The sequence below is a fragment of the Takifugu rubripes genome, chromosome 8 (assembly GCF_901000725.2).
Source record: "Takifugu rubripes chromosome 8, fTakRub1.2, whole genome shotgun sequence".
Classification (NCBI taxonomy): domain Eukaryota; kingdom Metazoa; phylum Chordata; class Actinopteri; order Tetraodontiformes; family Tetraodontidae; genus Takifugu; species Takifugu rubripes.
This window is the reverse complement of record NC_042292.1, coordinates 14,212,048-14,239,843: the sequence shown is the minus strand read 5'-3', so window position 1 is coordinate 14,239,843 and position 27,796 is coordinate 14,212,048. Positions and strand designations below refer to the sequence as shown.

Here is a 27,796-nt window from a genome sequence, read left to right as displayed (position 1 = left end):
CTGCAAATGTGCTTTCCTCAAAAAACAAAAGAAAACATTTATTCGGATGTAGTGTTATTGGTAAATCCACAACAGCGTAACACGGTTGTTCTGGTAGCTAATGTTAGCTAAACTTCCCATATGCGACCCCATCCTGAGCCCAGCTTTTTGATAGCAGCGACTGGATAAATAATTGATCGGGTTTCTCCACCCTGCCTGCTTTACCATGACAGACTGCAGGTGATGGTGGTTTTTGGTGGCGCTGCCTGAGATCAGAAACAGGAAGTGGACGTCACCAACACGGGAATGGCTCCGAAAGGAGAAAACACCAGGACGACGATGATGAAGACACAGTCAAATCCCTTCATTTAGGAAACAAATTCTCCGATTTCAATTTGGGGATTAAAATAAATAAATAAAAATAAGAGGATGGTTTGTTGCGCCCGAGCTGGATTTGAGCCTTCAGGAAGGTACGTGACTTGGTTTTAATAATAATCAGCACTTAATAACGCAACTTGCTGTCTGATATAATTTAGGTGATATATGTGTTTCGCCGCCCGAGGGGATCTATATTCATCCTTCCTTGCAAAATTGTCACCTTTTTGATTAAACGTTATCTGCTCCCGAACAGGTGCTAGCTTGGGTTTTTTTTTTTTTTTTTTTTTTTAAGCTGGCTCCGAAGCTTGTCTGTAGCATTAGCTTGTTTTTATGGGGTATGAAATTCGCTTTTAGCTTGCGTGCGTTTGTGTTCTTTCTTTCCTGCAAACGCCGCAAGAGCTGAATAGGGACGTGGGAAACGAAGGCTGCCTAAAAAAACGCAGCAAGAAACAGCAGATTCTATCACGCATTGCAGATGTAACGGTAATAAATCAACGGCCGAATGGCCGTGAGAATTTATTTGCTTGCTGGTTGCAGTTTCGTGGTTGTTTTCATCCTCGGTTAGCTAATAAAGGACAGTACATCTGCTGTTTGTAGATTAGATTGTTATACGTAAGAAAAATCCCAGGTGATTGTAAACGCATCACATAGAATTATTAATTTAAATGACCTTTCGACAGTTGCATGTTTATTTCCTAAATGCCTTAGATGAAGTGATCAGTAATGATTGTGGTTATAAAATTTGGAGTTAATTGCTTTGACTCTATTGGCTGGTATCCAGTTTAAACGGAAGCTATTTGAACCCTAGGAATAAGTTTAAATGTATTATTGACCTGCTTTTACACTATTAAAAACTTAATTTACTTTCTTGAACTTGATCTGACTTCATCTCATGTGTATGCAACATGTGTGATTTGTAAAAATGCATATGAATCAGGGATGATAGACCACTTTTAATATGTTTCATATATTATTGTCTCTACATTGACATCATTGTCAACTGTTTCATGAGTTTAAAAAGGCTACTTTAATAACTCCCTCCAAGGCAGTGGGTTACCTGACCGCCAGCATTTGTCTGCCTTCTCTCAACAAAATAACTGCAAAAGTTCTGAATGAACTTTAATGAAATCTTCAGGAAATGTTGACAAAGTGCTAAGGAACAGATGATTACATTTGGGTGATATCCCCAGATTCCTCCGATCGTACAAGGATCAAAACCAAGGGGGTTTGCTTATAAATGGGTTTGATCATTGAGACAACCTGCTATGATATGTAACCATATATGTACTACGTCTGTGAGAAAGTATGTGGTGAAAGGACCTGCTTGTGTTTATGTTGAAGTAATTGGTGTAACTCAATATGAGGTGGAAATGCTCTTTTGAACACGTTTGACTTCCTGTGGGAGGAAATCTTTAATGTGAACTTTAAATCAAGGTTCTTATTCTGTCTACTGACAGTAGTAGGGGTAAGAGACTCCATCCATCCATCCAGCCTGTATGTTCTGTATGTTTCAACCTCGTCTTTGCTGGGGGTGTGATTGTGACCGTTGCAGGGAGGGGAAACTGCTGAGTCACCTCCCAGCAACAGCTGCCTGTGCAACACATCTAGAACGATCGGGCAAAGAAACAGACTCGGGCAACACGTTTGCTCTTCCTCCCTTATCGGCCGACGCACACGCAGAAGTGTCGTAATCCCTGACCTCAGTCTGCAAGAGTGAAATCCGACTTCTCGTTTCTTGGCACGCTCTGCCTGGCACGGTTACCGTTTTGATTACAGATGCTGAATAAAGACAAATCTAATGAGCACTAATGGCAGAAAATCCTAATCACTGTTAAAGTCCAAAGTTTAATGGAGGAATAAGTAAGGAAGGATGCCAGATCATTGTAAAGCAGCCCTTTATTCAGAGGCATTGTGCCATTGATTCAATTGTGTTGCTTTTCACATTTTAATGACTAGTTTGTGTTTTGACCCTTGCCGACTCAGAGGAAGCTTGTAATTTACTGGGTTTTACTGCACAGGGAGATAAGAGGCACGTATCAGACATTAAACTAGGGATTAGCGAAGGGAACATTCAATGGCTTTTCTTGCTGCTGGAACTTCATAATCTCTGTTCCTTATTACACTGTGACTTCAGACATGGCAACTGATAATCCCCAAATATTTCAGGGTTATCTGCGTGTGATTGGACTGCCGTTGTTCTCAGCTGACAGGGATTATTTAAAACCTCCATTTCTGATTGATCCACTCTTGGGTTGCCTATTCGACTGTAGTTACTATATGCGCCATAAGGGGGCGATATTGTACGCGCATTGGTGGATTTGTATTATTGTTATGTCATAATCATCGTCTCTCTTCATGAAGGATGAAGGATCCCGCTTTACAAATGGGCCTCTTGTCGATGCAGAAACAAACACCAGCAATTCCTTTTGTATTTTATGAAAGAAACAACAAACAATATTCCCAGCCATTCCTAGTTTTGCATGTCAATAAGAAAGAACCTCTCTGTTATATCAACATAAAGGAAATATAACGTTCTTCAGATTTCCTTCTGAAACTTTCTAGCATGTGTTTTCCACACCACCAGCGTGTTCAAACCAACTGGTAATACGGGTTTCTTGTATTTGCGTCATCTGTTTGAGGATTATAATTAGTTATATTGTAATTTTCATTTTAAGAAAAACAATTATCACACCTTATTACTGCAAGACACCTGTGCATTAATAATACTTAATGATTATGGCGACTATCTTAAAAAATAAAGTGCATTTACCTATTTGCAATACCAAGTTATTTTCCTTTCTATCACCAGTTTTTGCTATTTATAGAAAATGGGGGCATTCTGGGGATTATTCTTTAACAGAAAATGTTAAACTAACGCACTCATGACTGCAAAAAGCATAAAAATTCCTAATGGATTAAGTGTGACCTTGGACCAACGTAGTGTCTCATGTGCTAATCACTCGAATGCATATGTCTGCTTTTGTTATGAGTGGCTGTTATGAGACCATATAAATTCCATAATTCAACACTAACAACCACGGTCTGTGTATCTCCACCATCTTCCCTCTTTCTCTTCCTCATCATCCAGGGGACGGGTGCATTGCTAAATGGAGTCGGAGCAGCTGTATCACAGAGGATACTGCAGGAACAGTTACAACAGCATCGCCAGCGCCAGCAGTGACGAGGAGTTGCTTGATGGAGCCGGTGTTATCATGGACTTCCACACCACTGAAGATGACAACCTGCTGGACGGGGATGCTGCCTCCCCAGGTAGGGATTACAGGAAGTACAGGATGTCAGATAGCTCCTCAACCTTTTGTCATCATTATCCAGACCTTGATAAGCCCCGACCGTCTCTGTCTGTCCATTCCCCAACTGTCCAGAGAGCTTCTCCATTTGGCCCGACAATGCAAATATGTTGGCACTCGGCTGATGAGTCACTCGGTTCCGGTCTCACTTCATTTAATGTCCCACATCATTTCTTTGTTACACCTCGCACACGGCTGCTCCCATTTGGAATGACGCAAACTCGCATAATGCGGAGTTCATCTGCACAATGTCTGGTTGTTGCACTCCTTTTTTGTGATTAATTAATCCATCATCTTCTTTCACCATTTACATAGCAGTGTTGATTCAATCTAACGATATGCTGCCTTTACTCGCCCCTGCTTCCTTTATCCTTATTTCAAGGCAAGAAATTCCCCAGTACTTTATTAGCAGCCGTTGCATGCTAGGCTTAGCATGGTTTTTGTCATATCAGCAAGTTTTTGGCCTGTGGCATCTAACCTTATGAGTTACGTAACAGGTATTGGTTTTCAATTCATTGTGGCCAGTGTCGGCTTCTTTTACTTTGATTCTGAAACTGGACCTCTGGGCAGTTAAATAGAAAAGTTAAAAGCACAGGGTAATACTATCCTGCCATCACTCCTGTTAGCCCCATTACAAACTAAGTCAACTTTAGCATAACTCTGTCTGTAACTTCCATGTGGAAATATTATGGATGGTATCGCATAACCAGGTTTTCATAAAGCTTGTGATACATTCTTAGTAGGTAGTTCTACCTTAGAAGTATGCACATATTGTTCCACCTGTTGACACTCCCATAAACCAGTTGGGCTGCCAGGTGATGAGGGTTAGCATTACAGGATGCGATTTCCTGAAGCTGGAGTGTTTCCTGCCTTTAGCTCTATGAACTCTGTTATATACGGTAGACATGAGTAGGTGGGTTCAGAGGAGACCTGATTCAAATGTGAAGAGGGAGCTGGCTCATTCTGAGGCCGAGTGTGTTTTTTTGTGTTTGTGTAGGAGTGAAATGGATCAAAATGTTGAAATGTTTTGCTGTCATGGTGGCACACCACCTTTTGAGGTAAAGTGGGCTCTTCTGTAGGTCTGGGGTGTGATGGTGGCATTAAATGAATTAATACAGTCTCATTATGATTGTTAAGGGATGATTGTTTCTTATAAAATATTAGCACCAGAAGATTGCGACATGGCTTTGCAGTGTGTGGACAGCTGCTTGGAGATGTCTGTTTGTTGGCTCACTCACACCCGCTGTGTAGGATGATGTGAGAGACTCGTGTTCGACACTGGACCGTGTTGTGCTTGCTCTCTCTTGCAATTCCCGAAAGAACATTACAATTTTCTTGGTTTGAAAGCGATCCAAGAGCCATGGCGAAACTTAAACAAATAGTTTTAATAAAGACAAACTTTTTACATACTTACTACATAATTCAATATCAATGTCTTTAAGGGTCAACATAAAGCTATGATTATATAGCAGTCATCTCATCCAATCGATTGGTTTTTTTTATCTGCTACAAATTAAAACCTCCCCAACCCAAGGATTTTTTTCATAATATCAGACTTTTGACTTGAATGTACTAGATAATCACAATGTCATGGCTTGTAAAACACTTATTTTCCCTTTCCACCATAGTATAATTCTATTTCTAAAGTACATCTTAACTCTGTGTCCCCTGATATTTAGCGTTTATATTTTTTGGCATTATTATTTCATTTTGAAGGAGCACCTGTAACCAAGAAGGTTCCCCTTGATAGAGAAATTCTAACTATGATTTTAGGTGCTGTGTGTTGAGAAATAGTGCGACTCTGGAAAAAATATTGTCTTAAAAGCTCATTTAGGAAGATTGGTCTGATATAAAGCTCGTGTCACCGCAGAGGAAGCAGTTTAAACCTCAGTTTATCCTGGTTTCAACCCACTTTCTCCGTACATTCAGAATGGACCGTTCCTGTTTACAGCTCGCGGACACGCGAACTACTGTATGTTCGGCACACCCCCGTGACCCGAGACGGTGGTTTCGCCCATAGAGGCAGCGCTCGCGGACCTTATTAACCGAGCAATCAAGGCTGATAGGCTCGGTTGGAGCGTCGTTTCCCCCGCGCGTGTGATGACATCAGCTCGGGTCAGGTGCTCCGAGAGAGGGGGGAAACAGGCTGGAGCGGACACTGGAGCGGACACTGGCTCTCCTCTTCCCCGGCTCACGCAGCCCCGCTTGTGTTCGTCAGCGTAAACATGGCAGCAATTGACGGGGACACTGCGCAGCGTCGCCTAGCTTAGCTTTTGCGTAGACTCGTCGCAGCTCTCGCCATGGACGAGGAGGACGCGGCTGCCGACCCTTATTTACCCTACGATGGGGGAGGGGACACCATCCCCTTGCAGGAGATCCCTAAAAGAGGTATGCCAGATCCTGTCATTCATTCCTTTCATCCCGTCTTCTCAGTTCATTGGGTTTCCTGTGGCCGTCGCGGTTATGATGCAGCGCTAATGTGGATTAGAAGCTGCCATTTCTCTGCAACACTGCACGTTCTGTGACAGGGGATCTCCTGTCGTGCACAACCGATCTGGTCTCGCTTCTATTGATTATTAACCACCGTGTGCGCAGAGATGATTCGATTCGGAGATGGTTGATTTATCTTGTGTGCGCAGTTTTGGAACAGTGGAAAGTGACCGGACTCCATTTTAATTTCAACACACAGCCACAAGCTTTGCTGATAACGCATGTGGCACACACACCTGATATATATGCGCATGAATTTTGCAATGAATGTTGCTTGTGTGAGGACACCTGTTGGCCACAGTCAGGACTTCACCCTACAATGTCTAACAGAATTATTAACACTGCAGTAAAACGATTAGTTTATTACTAGATTCCTTGTCTGTGTTTCCCGTGTGTTTTGCCTTGTTGGACCTAAATACTGAATAAACACAGAAAGCACGTGATCATCAGGTGCTTTCTGTGTTTTGCCTTGTTGGACCTAAATACCGAAAGCACCTGACCTGTCGCAGACAGAGCTGCTGCATTATAAAGGGATTCCCATTTATTTATTTATTTATTTATTGTTTTGTTGTATAGTAGATTCAAGTGTAGTTTATGGCCTGTACTTTTATCCCTTTGTGTTGTCAGTTATCCACGTTTTAGCTAAATAAATAGAAAGGGGCTGCTTTCACATTGATCGACTTATTTTTTTTGCCAGTTCTTTTGACTCTGGGGATTCTACCAGCCCGATCCAGCCAAGAATGCCGGTTTATTTTGCGGCTCACATGATGGTCTGAGCATACTGACTGTATGCCAGCACCGCTGACCTAGTGTGTCCCAGTCTGCTGCTTCTAAACCTCTCTGATCTGATTTCCTCAGTGGTAGTAGAAGATATCCAATGCACAACAATACTGGGCGAGGTAAAACTGGTACTGGATACATTCAAACAGACAGTTTGAACTTAGTAACACTATAAGACCTCATGTATCGGCCATGTTGTCAAAACACTTATTATTGATGGGTAGCGCGGATGGAGGTTGTTTTTTAACTCTGATGCAGGCAGTAGAGGTTCGTCACTCCTTGTTTCCCCAAAGAAAATAAATTGAAACACGTCCATGTGCTCACTGAACAGTTGGAGCATGATGTTGCTTGTATGCTGTCCCCCTGCAGGCTTCGAATTTCCATGGCTCCAACCTTGCTTGGTTACATGCGCATGAAGCACAACATGTTTCCTACCAAATGGGCCTAAGCTGACTAATGCATGTTGCTCGTTTATCTCTGTTAGGCAGAAAATGGTTGCAGGTTCCAAAGGTAGACTCACACAGTAGCTGACAGAAGCCACTCCCTATGAAAAGTCTTTATTTACTTAGTTTCTTCATACGAAGTTCTTTCGAATTCCGTTAATTTTATTGCTGCGAGCTTGAGCTTTTGAAGTGTGTTCAAGCATTGTACTCAATAAATTGTAGATAAGGATATTTATCTATATTTAATGATATATATATAATGATATATATATATTTAATAATATATATATATATATATATATATATATATATATATATATATATATATATATATATATATATATATATATATTGTTCAAATGAAGAGTCATCACCACTTTTCTTTGTCTTAGTCACATGTTATATCTGGATCTGAAGCTTAATTTAACTAAAATGATGGGCGGTCAGCCCCTGAAATGTCTGACACTGTCGGCTGTTTAGAGCTACACTCTGCAAACCCGTTTGTCTTTAAATGTCGATTAATCGGGAAAAAAACGGCCATGTTATCCCAGTATTTTCCAGGGGTTTCACTTCAGTATAAAGCTACAGTTGCACGATTATCCCAATCTAGACATTAAATGTATGCAGACTGGAAAAGCAAGTTGCACCACATTTCTTGACTCTTTGTCCTTGTTTTTGTGTTATTACAGAAGGAGGAGTTGTTTTGCATTTGTGTGGTAATGTTTGGGAGGAATTTATTCACATGGGGAGGATGTGCTCTTCGTTCTGTTCTGTTATGAAAGAGTTCAAATGTGCATTAGAATCTGTTACCTGGATTATTAGTTCATTAAAAAAGCCCTTATGTCTCTATTTTCTAGGCTCTAACTACAACATGTCAAACGGTGGTGGGGCGCCCAGCAGCACCACCCACCTGTTGGACTTCCTAGAAGAGCCCATCCCAGGCGTTGGGACCTATGACGATTTCCACACCATCGACTGGGTTCGTGAAAAGTGCAAGGACCGCGAGAGACACCGGAAGGTAACCGGGCATACCAAACCCTCACACACGCCGGTAGAGGATAAATAAACTTGTTTACACTGTTTACTCATCCAAATCAAATCCGGTGTTTGTATAGCAACGAGGATGGAGCAATTCCAACAGGCCGGACTTGAAGTAGGATTGAAACGGCTCTGAATTGTGTTTGGGTAGCGACCAAGACTATTGCTAGTTCCTGCACCTCTCACACCGCTGACATCAGCAAATTAGCTTCTGTGCAGGAACCAATTTCCACATTTCCTTGGATTTCTCAAAAGGGGAACCGAGCTGTTTGTTTAAGCAGTTCTGTTTGAGCGACTTAAGGCCCGCAGCACAATTATACAAAGAAATGAGGGTCAGGGCTCTTTTCTTGGTCCTTGTCAGTAGATGACCATTAAAATTTCTGCTATGCGTCTTATCATTGACAAATATTGACCCAGCTTTACAGCTCACTCTTTCTATGCTGTGGAATGACTGGGAGTGATGACCCTGTGAATTTGATCATCTGTTAATATTAGCTTTGTCTGGAAGGTCTTATCATCAGGCGAGTAAATCACAAATCCTGCTACTACACCAGATGACTTAATCACAGCATACTTAAGGGCACTTTTACCTCTTTGATCACCCTCAATTGTATAACCGACCTTTTCCTACAAAGTGTTTTTGTTGTTTTAGATTAACAGTAAGAAAAAGGAGTCAGCATGGGAGTTCACAAAGAGCCTTTATGACGCTTGGTCAGGATGGCTGGTCGTGACCCTCACAGGCTTGGCCTCAGGTAATGAGTGTAACGTGATATAACGTGTTGTCTCTTCCTGTGGTGACTCTCACATGTCGGGCCTCTGTGTGTCTTTAAGAAATTGTAGTATAACTGTCCTCCTAAATGCCTCTTCAGTTCTGTTTTCTTTGTTTGTTGTTTACATCCACTTGTTTGCATTCCCACATCGTGTCAGGCGCTTTGGCGGGCCTGATTGACATCGCTGCTGATTGGATGAACGACTTGAAGGAGGGCGTGTGCCTGAGCGCCCTGTGGTTCAATCATGAACAATGCTGCTGGACGTCCAACGAGACCACCTTCGCCGAGCGGGACAAGTGTCCTCAGTGGAAGAGCTGGGCTGAGCTCATACTGGGGCAGGCTGAGGTGGAGAAAATACACCCAATCATGACGCATTTGTTAAAATGGAGAATATATAATAAAATATAAGAGAAATGGGACAATAATCCATAAAAATGTAGTATAGTGAGTCAAAATTCAGCTTTTTCTGTATCGGTACGACTGTATATAATTCCATTATGAGTTCCAGCCTGTTTTATTCCTGTGTTTGTCCCCTCCGCGTCTCTCTGCAGGGTCCTGGCTCCTACATTATGAACTACTTCATGTACATCTACTGGGCTCTGTCCTTTGCCTTCCTCGCCGTCTGCCTGGTCAAGGTGTTCGCTCCGTACGCTTGTGGCTCGGGGATTCCTGAGGTGAGAACTGGTAAAATGGAACTCGGGGACAGGCGACGTGGCAGATCCAGGAGCCGTCGGGCAGAACGTGAAGTGTGATCCATTGAGTGATGTGCACGCTCGCAGATCCAATCTGATGTCCTGGCTGCTACCTGTTGTTAATAATGAAAAATATTATAAATGGGCTATTTTTGTGGGCAGGCCATTATAAGATGAGTGTTCTAGGGACTGAAAATCCTGTTGTCATGGTTACAAGAGCTAGGGCTTCATTTTCAAATGTGCAGTCGGCAGTGACTTTCATCAAAAGGCTGAAGCATGATTCTGGTTATTAATGTTATCTGCCAACTATGATGTAATAAAGGCGTCACATGAAGAAAGAGATTGATTAAATGATTATAATAAGTCATGTAAACCCGAATTTCCTTAAATCGCAGATCAAGACTATTCTGAGTGGGTTTATTATTCGGGGTTATTTGGGCAAATGGACCCTGATGATCAAGACCATCACTTTGGTGTTGGCTGTTGCCTCTGGCCTCAGCCTGGGGAAGGAGGGCCCCCTGGTGCACGTGGCCTGTTGCTGTGGAAACATCTTCTCCTACCTCTTCCCCAAATACAGCAAGAACGAGGCCAAGAAACGAGAAGTAAGGCGTCGCGGCACGGTCGTTATCTGCGGCGCTCGGCCCGCCGCCATGGCAGCTGAGGTGCGTTTGTTTTGTGTTCTCAGGTTCTTTCCGCCGCATCGGCTGCCGGGGTGTCGGTTGCTTTCGGAGCGCCGATCGGAGGAGTTCTCTTCAGCTTGGAGGAGGTGCAAGAGCCCGCCGTTAAATCTGACGCAGAACACCCGTGAAGCCTTTCAACCGTCCGCTCTCTCTCTCCTCCAGGTGAGCTACTACTTCCCTCTCAAGACGCTGTGGCGTTCCTTCTTCGCCGCCCTGGTTGCGGCGTTCGTCCTGCGCTCCATAAACCCATTCGGCAACAGCAGATTGGTGCTGTTCTACGTCGAGTACCACACGCCCTGGTACCTTTTCGAACTCATCCCTTTCATCCTCCTGGGTGTCTTTGGAGGTCTCTGGGGCGCCTTCTTCATCCGAGCTAACATCGCATGGTGCCGGAGACGCAAGTCGACGCGCTTTGGCGAGTAGTTTAATCCAGAAGCGGAGGACATTCTCTGGTCCAGATCTATCGTCCCTCTAACGATCAGCTCTCTCCTCAGGCAAGTACCCGGTACTGGAGGTGATCTTGGTGGCGGCCATCACTGCCGTGGTCGCGTTCCCGAACCCCTACACGCGGCAGAACACCAGTGAGCTGATAAAGGAGCTGTTCACCGACTGCGGCCCCCTAGAGACTTCCCAGCTCTGCCAGTACCGCAGCCAGATGACGGGAAACGATGCCGGACCCGGCGTCTACTCCGCTATGTGGCAGCTGTGCCTGGCTCTCATCTTCAAGATCATCATGACCATATTCACCTTTGGACTCAAGGTGACCTGTGAACTTGTTGAATGGAACTTGTGCATTTTAATTTTTTTTTATCCTCGTAAAGAAACCTTTCCGTTTTTTTTTCTTTAGGTACCTTCAGGCTTGTTCATCCCCAGCATGGCCATTGGGGCGATCGCCGGGCGAATCGTGGGAATCGCCATGGAACAGCTGGCGTATTATCACCACGACTGGTTCCTTTTCAAAGAGTGGTGTGAGGTGGGAGCGGACTGCATCACGCCCGGGCTCTATGCGATGGTGGGGGCGGCTGCCTGTCTGGGTGAGTCAGCATCTAAATGATCCACGAGAATCCAACCTGGCAGTTAACTCCGGTCAACACGCAAACCTGCCCAGAAACGTTGCAACAGGTTTAGTCCGTAATTTGGGCTCTTTCTCTCCCACAGGCGGCGTGACCCGGATGACTGTCTCCCTGGTCGTCATTGTGTTTGAGCTGACTGGCGGGCTGGAGTACATCGTCCCTCTCATGGCTGCCGTCATGACCAGCAAATGGGTGGGTGACGCGTTTGGCCGCGAGGGGATCTACGAGTCCCACATCCGCCTGAACGGGTACCCCTTCTTGGATGCTAAAGAGGAGTTCACGCACACCACGCTGGCCAGGGAGGTGATGAGGCCTCGCCGCAGTGATCCCCCGCTGGCCGTGATGACGCAGGATGACATGACCGTGGAGGAGCTGCAGGCCACCATAAACGAGACCAGTTACAATGGTTTCCCTGTGATCGTGTCCAAAGAGTCCCAGAGGCTGGTGGGCTTTGCTCTGAGAAGGGACATCACCATCGCTATAGGTACCGCCACACAATGTTGAAATGATCTCATTTGCCAGGGGCGGCACTAGGGAGAATAAGCAGACCCCTTTTTCCTCTCCATAGAAAATGCACGCCGCAAACAGGAGGGGATCCTTCCGAACTCCAGAGTCTACTTCACCCAACACGCGCCCACCCTGCCGGCCGACAGCCCCAGGCCTTTGAAACTGCGCTCCATCCTGGACATGAGTCCCTTCACCGTCACAGACCACACCCCCATGGAGATCGTGGTGGACATCTTCAGAAAGCTCGGGCTGCGCCAGTGCTTGGTCACTCACAACGGGTGAGTAGCAATCGTGGTTAACTGGGGTGTCCCGGTGAATCCCTCGTCCCGGTGATGGTCCGATCTGTTTAAAGGGAAGCAAAGCCTCATGTGGACACTGTAGAGTGACATGGAGCGTCAGATCTGTTGGCCTACATCCGCATGGCCTTAAATAACTGCTGTGCTGCATCTCTCACCTCAGCAAAGACAGACAGGAAACGGAGCCAGCGGCTGCCTGGTCTGAAACATGGTGGTTAATACAAAAACACCAAAGTTGGTCTCACTCAGGAGGTGTAACCATGCTAAAGGTGTTAATCGTCATTGTTGACACCTGTTTCACCCCCCACGAGCCCTTAGAACACAATTTCTCATCAACGGTGCTGTTTTTATTGATTATCTTTGGTTGTTTTTCCTGTTGAATTTGAGTTAAGTCTTTCAAGTTGCACCTGTTATGCATGTTTGTGCTGCTGTCTTTTTTTTTTGGGGGGTTGTTTGTCTTGGATGGGCAGTTTTTCCGAGTAACGGTGTTTGTTTTTAGGATTGTGTTGGGCATCATCACAAAGAAGAATATATTAGAGCATCTGGAGGAGCTCAAGCAACACACGGAGCCCCTGGTGACTAGCCCCCGGCCCTTTTACACACGTGACCACCACACACGTACACGATGGCACCTGTCTCTCAGGCTGCGGCTTTCCGAGGAATGCATGAGACTTTGTGTGAATGGCTGTTGACAGTTCCCAGCTAAGCAACATAAAGCCCTTTTCCTCCTGTCTCTCACTGTCGGCGCTTTGTTGTTCGTGGGTTAGCTTTGGATTAACCACTAACGGGGTCGCTCACTTTTGTACCCAATATATTTGCTGTCGTCATCTACATCAGTGGTTACAAATTAGGAGTCATGTAGCGTTGTTTCTAGGTCTTATAGTGGACCCGAACTGTCCCCTCATTGGACCTGAGCACTTTTTCAGACATGATCTGCATGTTTATGTCCTCCTCTTGTTTACATTTAAAAGGTTTTATTGTTATCAAACGTAATTATTAATATAAAACTGTGTCCAACGTCATTTAAATTAGTCTTCAAACCCTGAAATAAATTTAAACCGTTTTATGCCTTAAATATAACGTAGTGTTGTGCGATACTTACCACCGCCAGTAGGGGGAGCCAATCAAAAACAAGATACTTGCTAAGTTAGTTAACAGAAATCCCATTAGTTCTATTGTACAGCCGTTCCTTTCAGTTAATCCCAGTATTCAGTGTTAAAAGGGGAGCTGTGTTACTGTTTCCATGTCTGAAAAGGGTTCAGTTGTTTCCTAGAGTGTAGCCATTCATCCCCATGACAGTGTGTCTGCAGCCGCTGTTGCCCTGCCAAGTGTGTCAGCTGCCCCCCCCCCCCCCCCAGTAGGCCTGCACTCAGATTAACAGCCCATCGCAGAGATGTTTTGATATAGTGATTAAAATGGAGACTTGTAGCTTTAATATCCCTGCATGGTAGCGTCTTCGTTTCTCACCTTCCTCCTTTCACAACAGTAGTCATCCATTTCACCTTTTCGAGAATTTTCAATTATCTCTCGATGTTAATGACTTCTTTTTGTCTTTTTGTTGTTTTTATTTTTTTAAACTCTCCCATCTCAACCCCGCCGTTTCACTCCGGGTCTCCCCAGACTGACGACATCTGACCCTTTGCCAGAACAAGTACTCGGCGAGTAGCTAGCCGTCTCAGAATCCCGTTATTTCAGTATCATTACTTGTTTGCTCACCCGTAGCAGCAGGGAAGGAATCAACCTAAGCAAATTGTCCCCCCCCCCTTTTCCTCATTCTGCCGTGGTGACGTGACATTGTTGTGATTGGTGTTTGTAGTGCCTGGTAGACTAGTTGGTTAGCATGTGGTAGCAAAGTGACCTTGATAGTGCAGTTATTTCCTGCCAGTGTTTCCTCTTAACCAGCAGCCTCATTCGGCACATCGGTGTTCACAAAATCGTACAGCAAATGTTTGCTTTTTAAAGAAGAGTGCCAAATGACAGCCCATAAACTTTTATGATGCCGTCTCATGCTAATATTGACACGCATGCCAGCAGACTCCACATTCATTAGAACAGCTACGGTACCGCACACACGACATAGAAGGTAATTTTAGGACGTTTTATGATCTTAAAGAACGCTATAAATGTATATATGTCACTATTGAACATGAAACATGCTAGATACTGTTGGTTTATAGGAAACATTGCCCACACCTGGACCAGAACAAAGTTCCCTGGCGTCCCGACTGCCTGTGTTCATCCTGCTGGGTTTGACACAGAAAGCGTGGCAGTCGTTCCTCCTCCTCTCTAGAGCACCTCCATGTCTCCTTTCACTCACAAATCTCAGTGTTTGCTTTCATCTTTCAGCCCCTTTTGTTTGCAGGTCAAATGAAGCTGAATATCTCTCAAAAAAGAAGAAAAATCTGTTATATTCTATTCATTTGACCTCTGAGTGCGCACCCCAACTCAAGTATCTGATGACTGGTCGGCGTTAACGTGTGTGGAGCAGAAAGAAACGAGGAGAACGACACATTACAGTAGCATCTATTGATAATCGGATGTCCCCTCTTCTCCTGCTCAGAGGTTCTGAAGCAAATTCAGGTTTTTTCAGTAGTCGCTTCCTTCTCTTAGGATCCAGTTTTTTCCCTTCCAGCTTCTTGGGATCAGAAACACAACCTGGTGGAGGCAGCGTCTGAATGTATGGCCGTGCTCTCCGAGCGCAGCCGCTGTTTCAGACCTGCTTTTCTCCTTTTCTCCTTCCGTCCTGCTGCCTTTTGCTTCCTCAGGGTGCTTTTGTTGGTGGACCATTCGCGGCCGAACCTAATTTCAGTCTGATTCTAAAGCGATGTGAAGACAATTCACAAACAAAAATTCCGTGGGATGAACTGTGTCTCCTCAGTGATGAAATCCAACAAATCGCTCATTTAGTGTTTATAATTAGGTTGGACATGCTGCCCCCTGGAGGACAGACGGAATTACTTCAGTCAATGAAAAACTTTTCAAATGAATCCGATGTCCTTTAATCTTATGTCCTTTTTTAAATAATAGTAAAAGGACAGAGGAGACGCCGCAGTTCTCACTCAGAACTTCCATGAATTTCTGTGTCGGCTTTAATATTCACCAACAAACGCACATTATTTTCTTTCCCATAGTTCAGTGGAACCACAGGATTCTTTCTTTTAACTTTCTCCGCTCTGTCTCTCTCCACAGGCGGCTTCTTGGTATTATCACAAAAAAAGATATCCTTCGCCACATGGCTCAAATGGCAAACCAAGATCCCGAGTCCATCATGTTCAACTGATCCGCTCTTTCCAGGACGGCTGGGGTGGGCGGGGAGAAGACAGTGAAGACGAGGAGGAGGTGGGCCTCCTGGATAGTTCCAACCTATGACATTAGGACCCCCCCCCTTCCTTGTTTTAGTGTTAATCTTTGTTGCCAGAGACATTTACCAGCCATGTGAGGAGAAAAGACTACTGAGTTGTAGCTGCCGAGGACACAAGGACGTCATGGGGTTGAACTCACATGTATGAGGAAGGCACTTTTTACACACACACTAAAAACACACACTTTTGCACTCCTCAGACATGCATGTTCTCTACCTTTATGCGCACATAGTTACACATTCAGATGTGTGCGAACACCTGCGTCCCCGTGTGTGCCTCACCTTTGTCCTGTCTTCACCTGGTCCGGGTCAAAGGTCGGAATGAAACGCCATGCAAGGACGCGATGAGGGACCTTAAATCTTCCAGGTTGCTGTTGTACCCCCCCCCCCCCCCCCCAAAAAACCTTCCCTGTACACACACACAACCTGTCCGTCCTCCAGATATGGTCCTACAGACGCTCTCTACCTGTAAAGTGGTCGCCTATCGCATCGCTACATTCCAGCCAGGTTACCATGGAAACTGAGGGGACTCATTGAAACGGTGACAGCTGTTGGTTTTGGCTACCAGTATGTTTGTGTGAGAGAGTCATAATCCTGCAGCATATTTCAAGATGAAAAATGTGAAAAAAAGGTCCCAAGTTATGCTTGTGCCGTTTTGACCGATTGTGTGAGATTGTGTTGTTCCATCTGTGGAATTTGAGTGTGTGTAGGTGGGAAAATATCTCGCAGTTGAGCTTTGTGTCTTTGTTACAGGAAACAAACTAATATATCAGACTTTCTTTTATTTGTTTGAGGTCTAAAGCTAAACCCTAAACTGGAAAACTGCAGTCTTGAATGGTTAAACTTGAAGGATCACTGACGTTGCACTGCTTTTCATATCTACAGTACAGTCATAAACCTGCCCGCGACCCCAGAAACTGACGGGATCTCGTTGCCCCGCCCTCCTCTATCACGTCTGCTCCCATTTTGGGAAACAATTTCACCCTTGTAGCCAATAATGAATAGAAAATTCTGAACAATTAAAATCGAATCGACGACTAAACACGCCAAAATATGACGATATGACTTCCAAAAGTGATATAAGCTGTAAACAGTTTAAATAGAGACTGCTTCGCTGTTTTGTTACAGCAGTGAGAACTACTGTATGTATTTAATTTAGAAAAACTGTATTTGATATTAATCATCTCACAACTGGCCGGTGGTGTCGAGCGTCTGGAGGTTGAAGCTGTTCCAGGCCAGAATTCCAAAACCTTGAAAATGTGACTCAACTCATGGTTCTGTCTGAAGACACGATGGACTGAACGGAAGCATCTCGCCTGTGGACCGGCCGCGTGTTTGTCTGTGCGCGAGCGTGAGAGCGCACGTGTCAGGTCCCGTTGTGTAGCCCACCTCCCCTGCAGGGGTCCTGCTTTACGTGGACCGCCGGCAGGACGCGGCGTTGCCTAACGTGGTTTCATACTCACCCCACCTTCTGTTGTTTTAATTTATAGTGTCGATAGTCGTGTGAAGAACTTTACGTGCGATTACTCTGATTGTCCATTTAAAACAAATGGCAAAGATTACATTTTGTTTTAAATTAAATGAAGAATATTCAAATTGCAGAAATGGGTTGCGTTTTTCTTTATGTCTACAGGACCAATAGTTGTAACCATTTTATGTGTATGAAGGAACAACGGGGATTGTGACTGGGACATTTATTCCACTACAAAAAGAGGAATCTGAAGAGCACCAAAGAAGCAGAATCTACAGTTTGGTTTCTGCCGAGCAAAAGGAAGAAAACGGGAGTTTTTCTGACAGAGGGCAGTTCAAATACTTAGGAGGAAAAAGAAGCCGCTGAAGTGAAGTCAGGTTAAAATAAAGCACATCACAATGGGTAATGATAATAATAGTACTTAATGTTGAAATATTTAAAACACAAAGGGCGGGGGGGGGGGTCTTCTACAGCACACACAGGTTTCCCTGGCTTGTTTTAGAGAAAATGTAGTCTTACAATCATGAAATGCCAACTTGGATCTTTTCTCCCCCCTAATCCAGCATTAATTGCTACCAGAGCGGTACAAACTGCCGTCCCAGCTGGTTGGGAATTCTTGAGCCGATGAAGGAAGCTGAACTTTCCTGGTTCTAATAAGAAGCAGCAGCTTCTAGAGTGAACTAAGTCCTTTGCACCGCAGATGGAAAACTGACATCCCAGTGGACCTCTTCCATAACAACAATCTGAGTTAGGAAAGCCTGGGAAATGGTGCATTGTGTCCAGTTGCTTCTTACAGGAAGGCTGATTTGCCCCCCCCACCCCCCCATCTACATTCAAGTGTGAAAGTCCAGGATGAGGGAAGAAAAAGGAGACCAACCTTGAGCTTTTATAGGTCGTTCCTTTTAGGGAACGAACGGAAATGGTGGTTTCTTGTCGGATTGAAATGCATAGCACGAGGAGAAGAAGTTCTCCTGGGTGGTGTCACCTCACACGTGGCTCTCGTAGATCACGTGGCAGGAGGGGGCGCCGTCGGCCCTGTCCGTCGGTTCGGGTTCGGCCTGCGTCGCCTCCTGCTCTTCCTCTACCTGATGCTCAGGGGTCGCCTGCGGGGCGTTGGAACCTTCCGGCGGGGGGTTGGAACCTTCCGGCGGGGGGTTGGAACCTTCCGGCGAGGGGCGGGCCGTCTCCGGCTGAGGCGGGGCTTCGATGCCGCAGCAGCCCCCGGCGGCCAGCTGAGGGTGCACCGAAACCTGGATGGCGATGTGCTGAGGCTGCTCCTGGACGGAGGAATTGTCGGAGTCGGCGGCGGGCGAGTCGCTGCGCTCCCTCTCGTGGCTCTGCTCCCCCGCCTGCAGGATGGCGAAGACGTCCCTGGCCCCGATGGCCCTGCCGACCCCTCCCACGGGCACCTGCCTGAGGAACGTGTGCCTCATGTCCTCCACGCCCACCACCTCCAGGATCTCCTCCATGAAGTTGCGGCAGTTCATGATGAGGGGCGGCAGCGGGATGCTGCGCGCCAGCTCCTCGATGTACCGCGCGAACTCCATCGTCTTGAACTGCGTCACCTTGGCCAGCTCCAGCGTCTTGGCCGAGGTGATGATGGGGATCCGCTTGGCGATCTCGAAGGCCTTCTGGAGCTTCTCGGCGCCCTCCGTACGGAAGAATTCGTTGATGGCTTTCTCCGTCTTCTTCAGGTGGCTGCTCATCATGCAGAGGCGTGTGACGTTCAGGGCCATGATGATGGTGAAGGTGACCAGGCACACCACCATGTAGTACACGCCCATGTCGCCGTTGGTGAAGACCACGCGCAGCGTCACCGTGCAGTTGGAGCTGCCGTGCACGTTGGACGCCATGCAGGTGTACTTCCCACGGTCTGCGAACTCGATGGTGGTAATATTGAGAATGCCGCTGTCCAGCAGAGACCACTTTCCACCTACGAAAAGACGGATACGTCCAAATGAGTTAAGCTAGGCTGTAAGGGGGAAAAAAAACAACTTGCTGGATGTTCTCCAACTTTATTTCCAATTGATCGGCTTTTGTGGTGAAAATAAAATAGAGAATAAAGTTCACACGGTCCAGAAAATGCACTGCTGAAATTAGACGACTACAAACTCCGCCCACCTACACATGTGTGTGTAGCAAGTCTGCGGTCCCGTTTGTTTACCTTCCGTATTTGCTCTGGTTATCAGCTCTTATCTAAGGCCAGGTTGTTGGGCTGGCTGGTTTAGTCTGGTTCAAAGGGAGAAATCAACATATTGCTGGGGGAGACATATATTAGCCATCTTTGAGTGACATGAGGTCAGCAGCCGCTTCAATGATTCCGCTGAACAATTCTGCCTTCTGAGGGCAACAATCATCATTTACAACTGGTTTCTTTAACTGCTTCAATGCGCAAAGCCCGAAAGAGACGCGCTGAAATGTCACCGTCACTTTACGAGGTGGCGGTGGCTCAGTCTGCTGAGGGCTGGGCTGAGAAGCAGAAGGTGCTCAGCTCAAGACCCACCATGACGTGGAGGGCAGTTGAGAAAACAAAACCTTACAAGGCTTCTAACATGCCTCCTCTGCTGGATCAGGTGACCCTCACTCCCCCCCTCCCAACACACCACCCATGCTCCCACAGGTCCCAACAGGCCCCAACAGCAAAACCAGCCCCGGATTCTTGCTGCTCAGACTGAGCGCCTGGTAGAAAAACCAGTCTTCAAAATACTTTTCCTCAATCTAGCTTGAGCCAGCCAAGAGGAAAAGAAATCCATAGATACAATACAGTGTCTGTATCCATCAGGAACAACAGCCACTTTGTCACTCTCTTCTTAAGTTGCACTCATTAGGAATTCAGCCAACGCCTGTCAAAGGTCACAAACAGTTACGCCAAAATCCACCATTTCACCAGGCAGCTTTTCCTGGGATCACACATATATGATGTACTCTGAGTTATAAACCACCTGAAAAGCTCCATTTATATCTAACCTGACCCGCCTCTGGGTTTGTTGCTAATTAAATTTTGGTGCGCCGGCGAGCAGAAAAAGAGGTTTAAAGTCACAACTGCAAGGCGGCTCACCCTCTGACTCCGTGTCCAGGCGCTCTCCGTGGGAGTTGAACCACTGGAAGCTGGGGAGCGGCTCCCCGGTGACGTTGCAGTCGATCAGGACGCAGCTTCCCTCTCGAGCGATTATCTGGTTCACCTTTGTGAACGCTAACGGGACGAACCCGCCGCCTGCCGCGGTGCCGTTCTGTGTGCCGTTTCCATCCCTGCTCTCCGCCAAGGCCCCGGAGGTGCAGGAGGCCATCAGAGATGCCAGGAGCAGAAAACCGGAAGTGGCGGCCAGGTGCATTTTCACAAACGGACGGTGCATCACGCCGAGGATGAAGGTGTCGTCATTCCTGATGAGCAGCTATCTCCTGATTGTATAAGGCAGTTTGGACTTCAGCTCTGTGGCATCAAACATCCCACTGAAGGTAGAAAATAGGACGGACAAGTGAATCTGTGTCCAAACAAGCTCTTTCCCCACCACACGATTGAGTTCCATTGGTTATCATTTATTCAAAGCTTCAGCCAAGTTCTCGTATTTAGGTCAAGCTATTTTTAAACTTTGGGTTTTTGACCTACACCTGTAGTTTGTCATTCTAGCTTGAACTATACATTAACTTATACTAACTCGATCTACTGCGTGAGAACAAAGCCGCCGCTTAACATAACGGAGCCCCGGGCGGGTGCCGTCTAATTCCTGGTTCGACCCTTTTCAAAACGCATCGCACGCTTTAATGAGTCGGTCCAGAGCTCGGAATCATACAAAATATGTGGTCCACGTACAACTCATAAGAAAAAGTCACTGTTGACAGAATATTTTCTAACTTGGTGCCAATTCGGATGACAGCATTTGGTCAGTGCGGGCGCAGGACCCGACTATGTCCTGGAAGGTAATAATAATTATAATATGTCACGTAACTTCCCCTAGGCCTTTCTTTTAGATCTATTGAGAAGCAATTTACGCGCAAACGACAGTAAAGCAAACATACTTCCCCCACAAAACTGGATCCAGATAGTAGGCAGTTAAAAATCCGCATTTAGCCCGAAAGATGTTACCTCCGCCGGGAGACCGACGCTAACATCCGACTCAGCGTCGACGTAAGCTGCTAATCGTTGACTAAAACCCGCAGAAACGAACATGGAACGTCCACCAAAACCCCCATTTAAACCCTCACATCACGCTTGGTTGCAGCTGTTTGGGGAGAAGCGCCACAGTCGAACACTGGCCGCCGACTCTTCCTCTCCATCCTCCTCCTCCTCCTCCGCAATGGATCACTTCTCTCTGGACTTCTGCTACCGAGGTGCTAGTGTACACTGGCAAAAAAATGAAATAAATGTGAGCAAAAATAAAAAACACGACCACAAGGGGCAGCAAAATTGGGATGATGCGCTTTACGTTAACGATGCTGACGGCACCGCTGATCTTGATGTGCCTCTAATGATTTTAAAGCATATATCGACCCTTTCGGCACTTCTTTTCCTTCCAGCCAGATTCGGACGGAGCAAATGTGTCTCCTTGTTTCTACAACAACAAACAGCTGCGGATATATGGCTCCGCTCAAATCAAGGTAGAACTACACTACCCAGAATGCCACAGTCGCCCAGCAGCATCGCTGATGGGTGGAACCGGCTGTTTGTGGTAATGTATCGCTATGGAGTTAAACATTAATTAGCCTTTGTGGTTCTATACATATTTTATAAGAGTCTGCTGTTTGAAGGTTACCAGGAAAACCTTTACTTCTGTGATTGGACTGAGCCCTGCTGTTATACTTCCATTTGATCGCTTAAAATTGACCTTTTAAGAAGCCAATCTGCGATAAAGAATCTGAGGGTACATGTGTCACATATACTGTATAAATTTGACACATCTAACCGTGAGTGGAACTGATCCTTGCTTATGAAAATAGACAAAACATCAGGAGCAAATTCCCCTAGACTGACCGTGAAATCAAAACTGTAACAAAGCCTCATCTCAACCATCCACTTTTTAGCTCTATAAAGGACTGCGTAAAAATAGTGGTTTTATTGTTTACTTTGAAACGAAAGTTCAGACAAACAAACATTTCATGGTTTTCTTTAAATGGCAGTCATGCAAACTCATTTTATTCCTTTGCCAAACATTAAACTGGATCTGAAAATGATTACTTCAGACTTAACAATCCCCCCCCCCCCCCCCCCAAAACCTGTTTTTAAACCTGTGATCCTCTACACAAACACACCGAGGGCTCCGTCCACCCAGCGAGGCACATCGGCCCAGCAGGGAAAGTCTGTACAAAGGACAAGTGTTGCCACCGACGCATGGATCCTGTTAAGCTCAGCACTCGTGCTGTTGAGATTACCAGGGACCGACCCTTTCTGCCATCAACTACCCTGTTTAGGAAGAGTGGGTCCAAGGGTCCCTGGGGCAGGACTGCACGTGATGTTAGGGGGGGGAAAGACGGTTACATTGTCCTCCATGTGTCCAAAGGAATCCATCAGAGGAAAGACACCCGAAAGGAAGTTAGGACAGTTACGAAGACTGTCAAGAAGAAAAGATGTAAAAGAAGCAGCAGCGTTCCTGATGGCTGACCATTTGACAGCAACACCGTCTTCACAGCTTACAAAGTTACTCTTAGAACTGTGAAAAATGCACATCTTTACTGTGTACGTGCACAGTCCGTTGTCTTCTCCCCTCTCGTCTGAAAAGCGGGTCGTGCTGCTGTGAGCTGGAAACCAGGGAGCGATTTGTCAAAACCAAGACAGAGAGGGAGGGATGATTTTTGCTTTTTTTAATCACATAAAAACAAGAAAATTCTCTTTCAAGATAAGGGAAGTCCCACAACGACTTCTTATTCAGCCCAAGCAGCATATAATAAAACACAATATACATATTAGAAAAATAGTTTTCTACTTTTTAAATAAATATTTGATCACAAGGCTTCTTTGATGAGAGACGACAGTCTTCGGAAACCCTGTTAAAAGATTTGTAAAATATAAAATTAGAATATGAGCAGTGTGTGTGTGTGTTTGTGTGTGTGTGTGTGTGTACCTCATCAATCTGGTCTGGTGTGGAGAGAGAAAAGGCAGCTCTGACGTACGGACACGGCTCGTTACTATTGATCATGAAGACGCCTCCCGGAACCAGCAGCACCTTCAACACACATCGAAACAGGTTAACTGTGAGTCAGCAGGTGAAACTGAGCTACGCGTCCGTTTTCTCACCTCTTTCGCCAAAGCTTTCTTCATTATGAGCTGCTGGGTGTCAGAGACTCCCTTCAGCCTGATCCACAGGAACATGCCAGCCGAGGGAGCGTGCCACTCGGCCAAATCTGCACACAGAAAAATAACATATGGGTTTTGTTACTCAGAAACACTTTATGTCTTTCTCACAGGTGGTTTTGTTCCTGCTTGCATGGAAATTTGAGCTAAAAGTACCGTAAAATGTAAAATATGTGACGTGACCACTGGGCGGCGACATTATTCTCAAATTTTAAGCACTTTTTAATCGTTTAAAAATGTTCTACTTCAACAGCTTACTGCGCTACAGTGTTAAATTTACTGTGCATTTTGATAAAAGACTTCATCTAGACAAACAGGAAAATGTGTTTAGTCTCATAAAAATATTACAATTATGAATTTTATGACAGCTAAAATGTGTTTTCAGGAACAAAAAAGCCCAAGACTGACTGCATCGAAGCCAAGTAACGAGAGTGTGTGACTTTTGACCTTTGAGCCACTTTTCTGCAGAGAAGATCATGGCATCGCGTTGTGACCTATAAAATTCAATAACCCTGCGAGGAAAAACAGGACACGTTTCAAGCACTTGAACTGCAATGGAAAATGGTACAGCTGGATGTTCCAAACTGTTGAGCATTGCAGAGAGGGAACACACCCATCTATGTGCTGCAAAAAGCCTTCTTGCCCCCAGCTGTGCAGCAGCTGGGACACCATGAGCTGAAAGAGAAGAGGCGTGAAGACAAGATTAAACATGCCAGAGAGGACAAACTGAAGCACATCCTCCTACAGCGGATCGACGCACCCTGTGGAAAACACACACCCTTCCTGCATGGCAATGCCTGTCTAGAATGAGTCACTGGCTCCACGATACCAAAAACAGCCGGCGCTGCGGCGCGTTTCATGTCTCCGCACTTAAAATGAGCACATTTGACCTCGGTCAATAAAATGAAAACCGCAACATCTGCAGCGATATATGCCGCGGACGGTGGCGGAGGCGAGGGGAAGGCACCTGTGTGAAGGTACTTGTGTGCATTGTAGAGGCCTGGATGTGCAGCACCACCCTGTCCACCAGTGGTTTGGGCCCGGTCACGAATCCAATCCTCAGCCTGAAACATAACACGCAGAGTAGCAAACTGGTTACAGTGGAATATGTGTGTGTGTGTAGGTAAAATACGCAAGTTTAGACTATTAGCAGTGTTTGTTAGGCTGGGTAGCGTTTCAAATTGAATAGAATTGATATTTATTCTGCCATAATATGAATTTGCCAGCAGTTTAATAAGCATTATTGCACCATTTTAGCAGTGAACTAACAGGAAAAGCACGAATGCAGATCCTACAAACACAGCACGAAACAGTGTTTTACCACACAAGGACATGCTGTGAGCTAAATATAAACACCAGCTCTCACCCTGAAGACAGGATTTTAGAGAAAGAATCTGTCCTGATGATTCTCCCGTCTACGTCCATGGAGAGAAAGGAGGGCGCCCACGGCTACCAGAAACACAGAGATCTATATCAGACACCAAAGTACCGTATTTTCACGACTGTTAGGCGCACCTAAAAGCCTAGAATTTTCTAAAAAAAAAAAATCGACGGTACGCCTTTTGACCCGGTGCGCCTTTTGTATGGATTACGGTAATATTGGTTAATGGCGGCTACTGTAGTCAGCAGGCGTGGCCGAAGTAACAGCAGTAAGAGCGATAAATAGGAATTCTAGTTCAGTCCCAAACCATTTCTGTCTGTAAAGACCCCAAAATGGCTCCTTGCAAGAGACGCGCTTACGACGCAGAGTTCAAACTGAAGGCTATCAGTCACGCAGTTGAACACGGAAATAGAGCAGCGGCAAGAGAATTTAACGTGAACGAATCAATGGTGCGGAAGTGGAGGTAGCAACAAGACGACCTGCGCCAGGTAAAGGTTTGAACAACGTTGTTATATTGCTATTGTTATATTGCTATTGCTATCGCTTTGCACTACTTCGAGAGTTGGAGTTACCGTATATTGTGTTTGCACTAACGTTTGATTTACCGCAACGGTACTACGTGATAAAAATGTTGCACTAAATCGAAGATTTATTAAACTCCACTATCCACTTGGGATAAAAATGTTGCACTGCCTGTTATAACTCGCTGTTATTAAACGAACTGTGTTACGCAAAAACACTACCGTCACTTCATTTTGGGAGTGAATGGAGTTGTGAGAACGCCGGTTTGACTTATCTGACTGTTTTATTGACATTCCTTTTAGCGCAGCTCGATCTACTGAATGCGTCATGAAACCACAGGCACTACGCAGTTTCTATGCTACGCGCCTTATAACACGGTGCGCCCTGTGTATGAAAATAGTTCTAAAATAGGCCGTTAATTGAAGGTGCGCCCTATAATACGGTGCGCCTTGTGGTTGTGAAAGTACGGTAAGAAGTCTTTTGTACCTTGTCAAACTGCAGGAAGTAGTACGGGTCATCCTCGATGATGAGCATGTCGTACTGCTGGGCCAGCTGTAGAAAAAAGGGTTCAATTAGGGTGCAATTAAAATGTCACATTAAGGCGGAATTAAGATGACCTTATACACTTCCTGCTTCCTTTCTGTCGTCATGGAAGCACCAGTGGGGTTCCCTCCATTGGGGATGGTGTACAGGACTTTAGGAGCGGTGCTGCTGGGCTTGTGGACCTCAAGTGGATCCCAGCGAGACAGAATCTCCTTCAGGGCTGACGGTATCATGCCGTGATGGTCGCTGGGAACGTTTATTAAGTTGCAACCGAGAGGCTGGAGCTGCGGAGGAGGAAGTCACGCCACGTTAGGAGAATGATCGGCGTGTGTCCACCGGTGTAGAATGAGGTCATCTCACCGCCGCAAGTGTGCCAGAATATGTCGGGGCGTCCAGGAGAACGTTGTCACCCGGGTTGACCAGCATCTCGAACACCTAAAACAGGGGGGAATAAAGTGAAGAAAGAGAGGGACAGGAAACGGGTTGGTGGCATCAAGGTCTCAGATACCTTACAGAGCCCCTCCTGGCTTCCTGTGGTCACACACATGTCCATCTGTCCATTCTCAGGGGTGAGGCTGGCTGTGGGTGGGTTGTGGAGGTTCTTCTGCAGGTTCTTCATCCACACCAGCAGCTCAGGTACTCTAGATGAGGGCAGGCAGACATTGTTATCATTTTCTTCATCTAGATTTTATTCGAAGCATTTAATTGTTTAACTTTTCTTCCACTACTCGAGTCTCTTACCCATTGGAAGCAGAGTACTGCAGGGCCCTCTTCAACGTCACTTCACTGAAAGTAACATTCTCTCCATTCTTCAGCTCAATGGTCGCCGACCGGAAGGGGAATGTGTTGGGGTTGGGGGCTCCTCCTGCCAAAGAGATGAGGGAGGGCGGCGAGCGCTGCTGCAGCTCGGCTTTGCAGGGTCGGTGCAAAAGAGACGAGAAAGAAACACAAAATAATAAGGTTGAAAGATTTTAAAAAAAGCCTTTGCAGCGAGCGGGTGCTGAAACCCAAAAATTAATCACATTTGCAGGGAACAACAAATAATGTGGAAAAATAGCAGCTGAAAAACTCTTGTGCACATGCATGCCTGTACAGTGCACAGATAACACACGCTGAGCTTTAACAGACAGATGAAAAACTCACTCAGGACCCTGATGGCCGAAGGTTTTCTGGCAGCACTGACAGCCGTCAGGAATCTGGCGTAATTCATGATTCTGCAAGATTAGCAAATCCTAAATGAAGACCCGCGTGTTTCCGAGCGCGTCTCTGACCGGCGGGCACCTGTCGTCGTCCACGCACGCCGTCAGGGTGATGGTATACAGTTTTTCCATAAAAAGCGTAGGCTTAGAAATCAGATTTGTAGTCAGGCGCTTGGTTTAAAACAACAAACCGGCAGACGTAAACCGGCAGACATCACAGTCACGAGACAGCTGCTAGTATTTAGCCAACACGGAGCGCAAACTGTGGCCGCTCGGTTCTTACATACATAAGAGGTGAACTGAAATATATCGAACAATTTCACACTTTTTAAAAAAGCAGCAGGTGATTAAGTCAACCAGTCCACTTCCTACTGACCTTGCACGGCTCGGCTCGGAGCCCCGGGGGATTCTGGTTGTTGTATGTCCTGAAACACCGCGGTCCCCTTACGTCATCTGCCGCGTCGCTGGGTTTAACAACACTACCCAAGGTTTAACCGAAACCAGCGACACAAGAAATACTGATTTGCCCAAGTAAATTTGCTCAGTCTATTTAGTCGGAGTTGGTAGAAAATGGCTGTTTAATGCAGCTATAAATACGA

General features: G+C 45.8%; 3 protein-coding genes across 11 annotated transcripts; 1 reads left to right on the top strand and 2 right to left on the bottom strand.

Moving 5' to 3' along the window:
- The first annotated feature begins 232 nt into the window (after window positions 1–232).
- clcn3 (chloride channel 3) lies at window positions 233–16,189 on the top strand. Of its 6 annotated transcripts, XM_029839626.1 has the most exons (16): window positions 234–449; window positions 3,446–3,627; window positions 8,236–8,396; window positions 9,069–9,168; window positions 9,344–9,531; window positions 9,738–9,860; window positions 10,274–10,480; window positions 10,564–10,644; window positions 10,721–10,973; window positions 11,053–11,318; window positions 11,406–11,592; window positions 11,717–12,115; window positions 12,200–12,416; window positions 12,934–13,009; window positions 14,055–14,092; window positions 15,624–15,644. In XM_029839626.1, the coding sequence occupies exons 2-15, from the start codon at window positions 3,465–3,467 to the stop codon at window positions 14,067–14,069; spliced, it is 2,436 nt and encodes an 811-aa protein (XP_029695486.1). In that variant the 5' UTR covers window positions 234–449; window positions 3,446–3,464; the 3' UTR covers window positions 14,070–14,092; window positions 15,624–15,644. The 6 variants fall into 6 exon arrangements, with proteins under 6 accessions (XP_003978093.1, XP_029695486.1, XP_011617633.1 ...); XM_003978044.3 differs by lacking the exon at window positions 14,055–14,092 and having other exon boundaries at window positions 233–449; window positions 15,624–16,189; XM_029839625.1 differs by lacking the exons at window positions 234–449; window positions 14,055–14,092 and adding an exon at window positions 716–840 and having other exon boundaries at window positions 15,624–16,189.
- A 1,285-nt stretch (window positions 16,190–17,474) lies between these two features.
- mfap3l (microfibril associated protein 3 like) lies at window positions 17,475–21,845 on the bottom strand. 4 transcript variants are annotated; one of them, XM_029839628.1, is made up of 5 exons: window positions 21,691–21,845; window positions 21,470–21,608; window positions 20,325–20,716; window positions 18,412–19,199; window positions 17,475–18,369 (listed from the first exon to the last, which is right to left on the bottom strand). In XM_029839628.1, exons 3-5 carry the CDS (start codon window positions 20,617–20,619, stop codon window positions 18,253–18,255), a joined length of 1,200 nt encoding a protein of 399 aa, XP_029695488.1. In that variant the 5' UTR covers window positions 20,620–20,716; window positions 21,470–21,608; window positions 21,691–21,845; the 3' UTR covers window positions 17,475–18,252. The 4 variants fall into 4 exon arrangements, with proteins under 4 accessions (XP_029695488.1, XP_011617630.2, XP_003978092.2 ...); XM_011619328.2 differs by having other exon boundaries at window positions 17,475–19,199; window positions 21,351–21,608; window positions 21,691–21,844; XM_003978043.3 differs by having other exon boundaries at window positions 17,475–19,199; window positions 21,691–21,843.
- Window positions 21,846–22,292: 447 nt separating this feature from the next.
- On the bottom strand, window positions 22,293–27,710 carry aadat (aminoadipate aminotransferase). The gene is made up of 14 exons (XM_003978030.3): window positions 27,574–27,710; window positions 27,142–27,212; window positions 26,740–26,908; window positions 26,507–26,639; window positions 26,359–26,433; window positions 26,073–26,282; window positions 25,942–26,007; window positions 24,919–25,001; window positions 24,520–24,616; window positions 24,166–24,227; window positions 24,000–24,064; window positions 23,496–23,602; window positions 23,323–23,424; window positions 22,293–23,245 (listed from the first exon to the last, which is right to left on the bottom strand). The coding sequence occupies exons 2-14, from the start codon at window positions 27,206–27,208 to the stop codon at window positions 23,204–23,206; spliced, it is 1,278 nt and encodes a 425-aa protein (XP_003978079.1). The 5' UTR covers window positions 27,209–27,212; window positions 27,574–27,710; the 3' UTR covers window positions 22,293–23,203.
- Window positions 27,711–27,796: the final 86 nt, after the last annotated feature.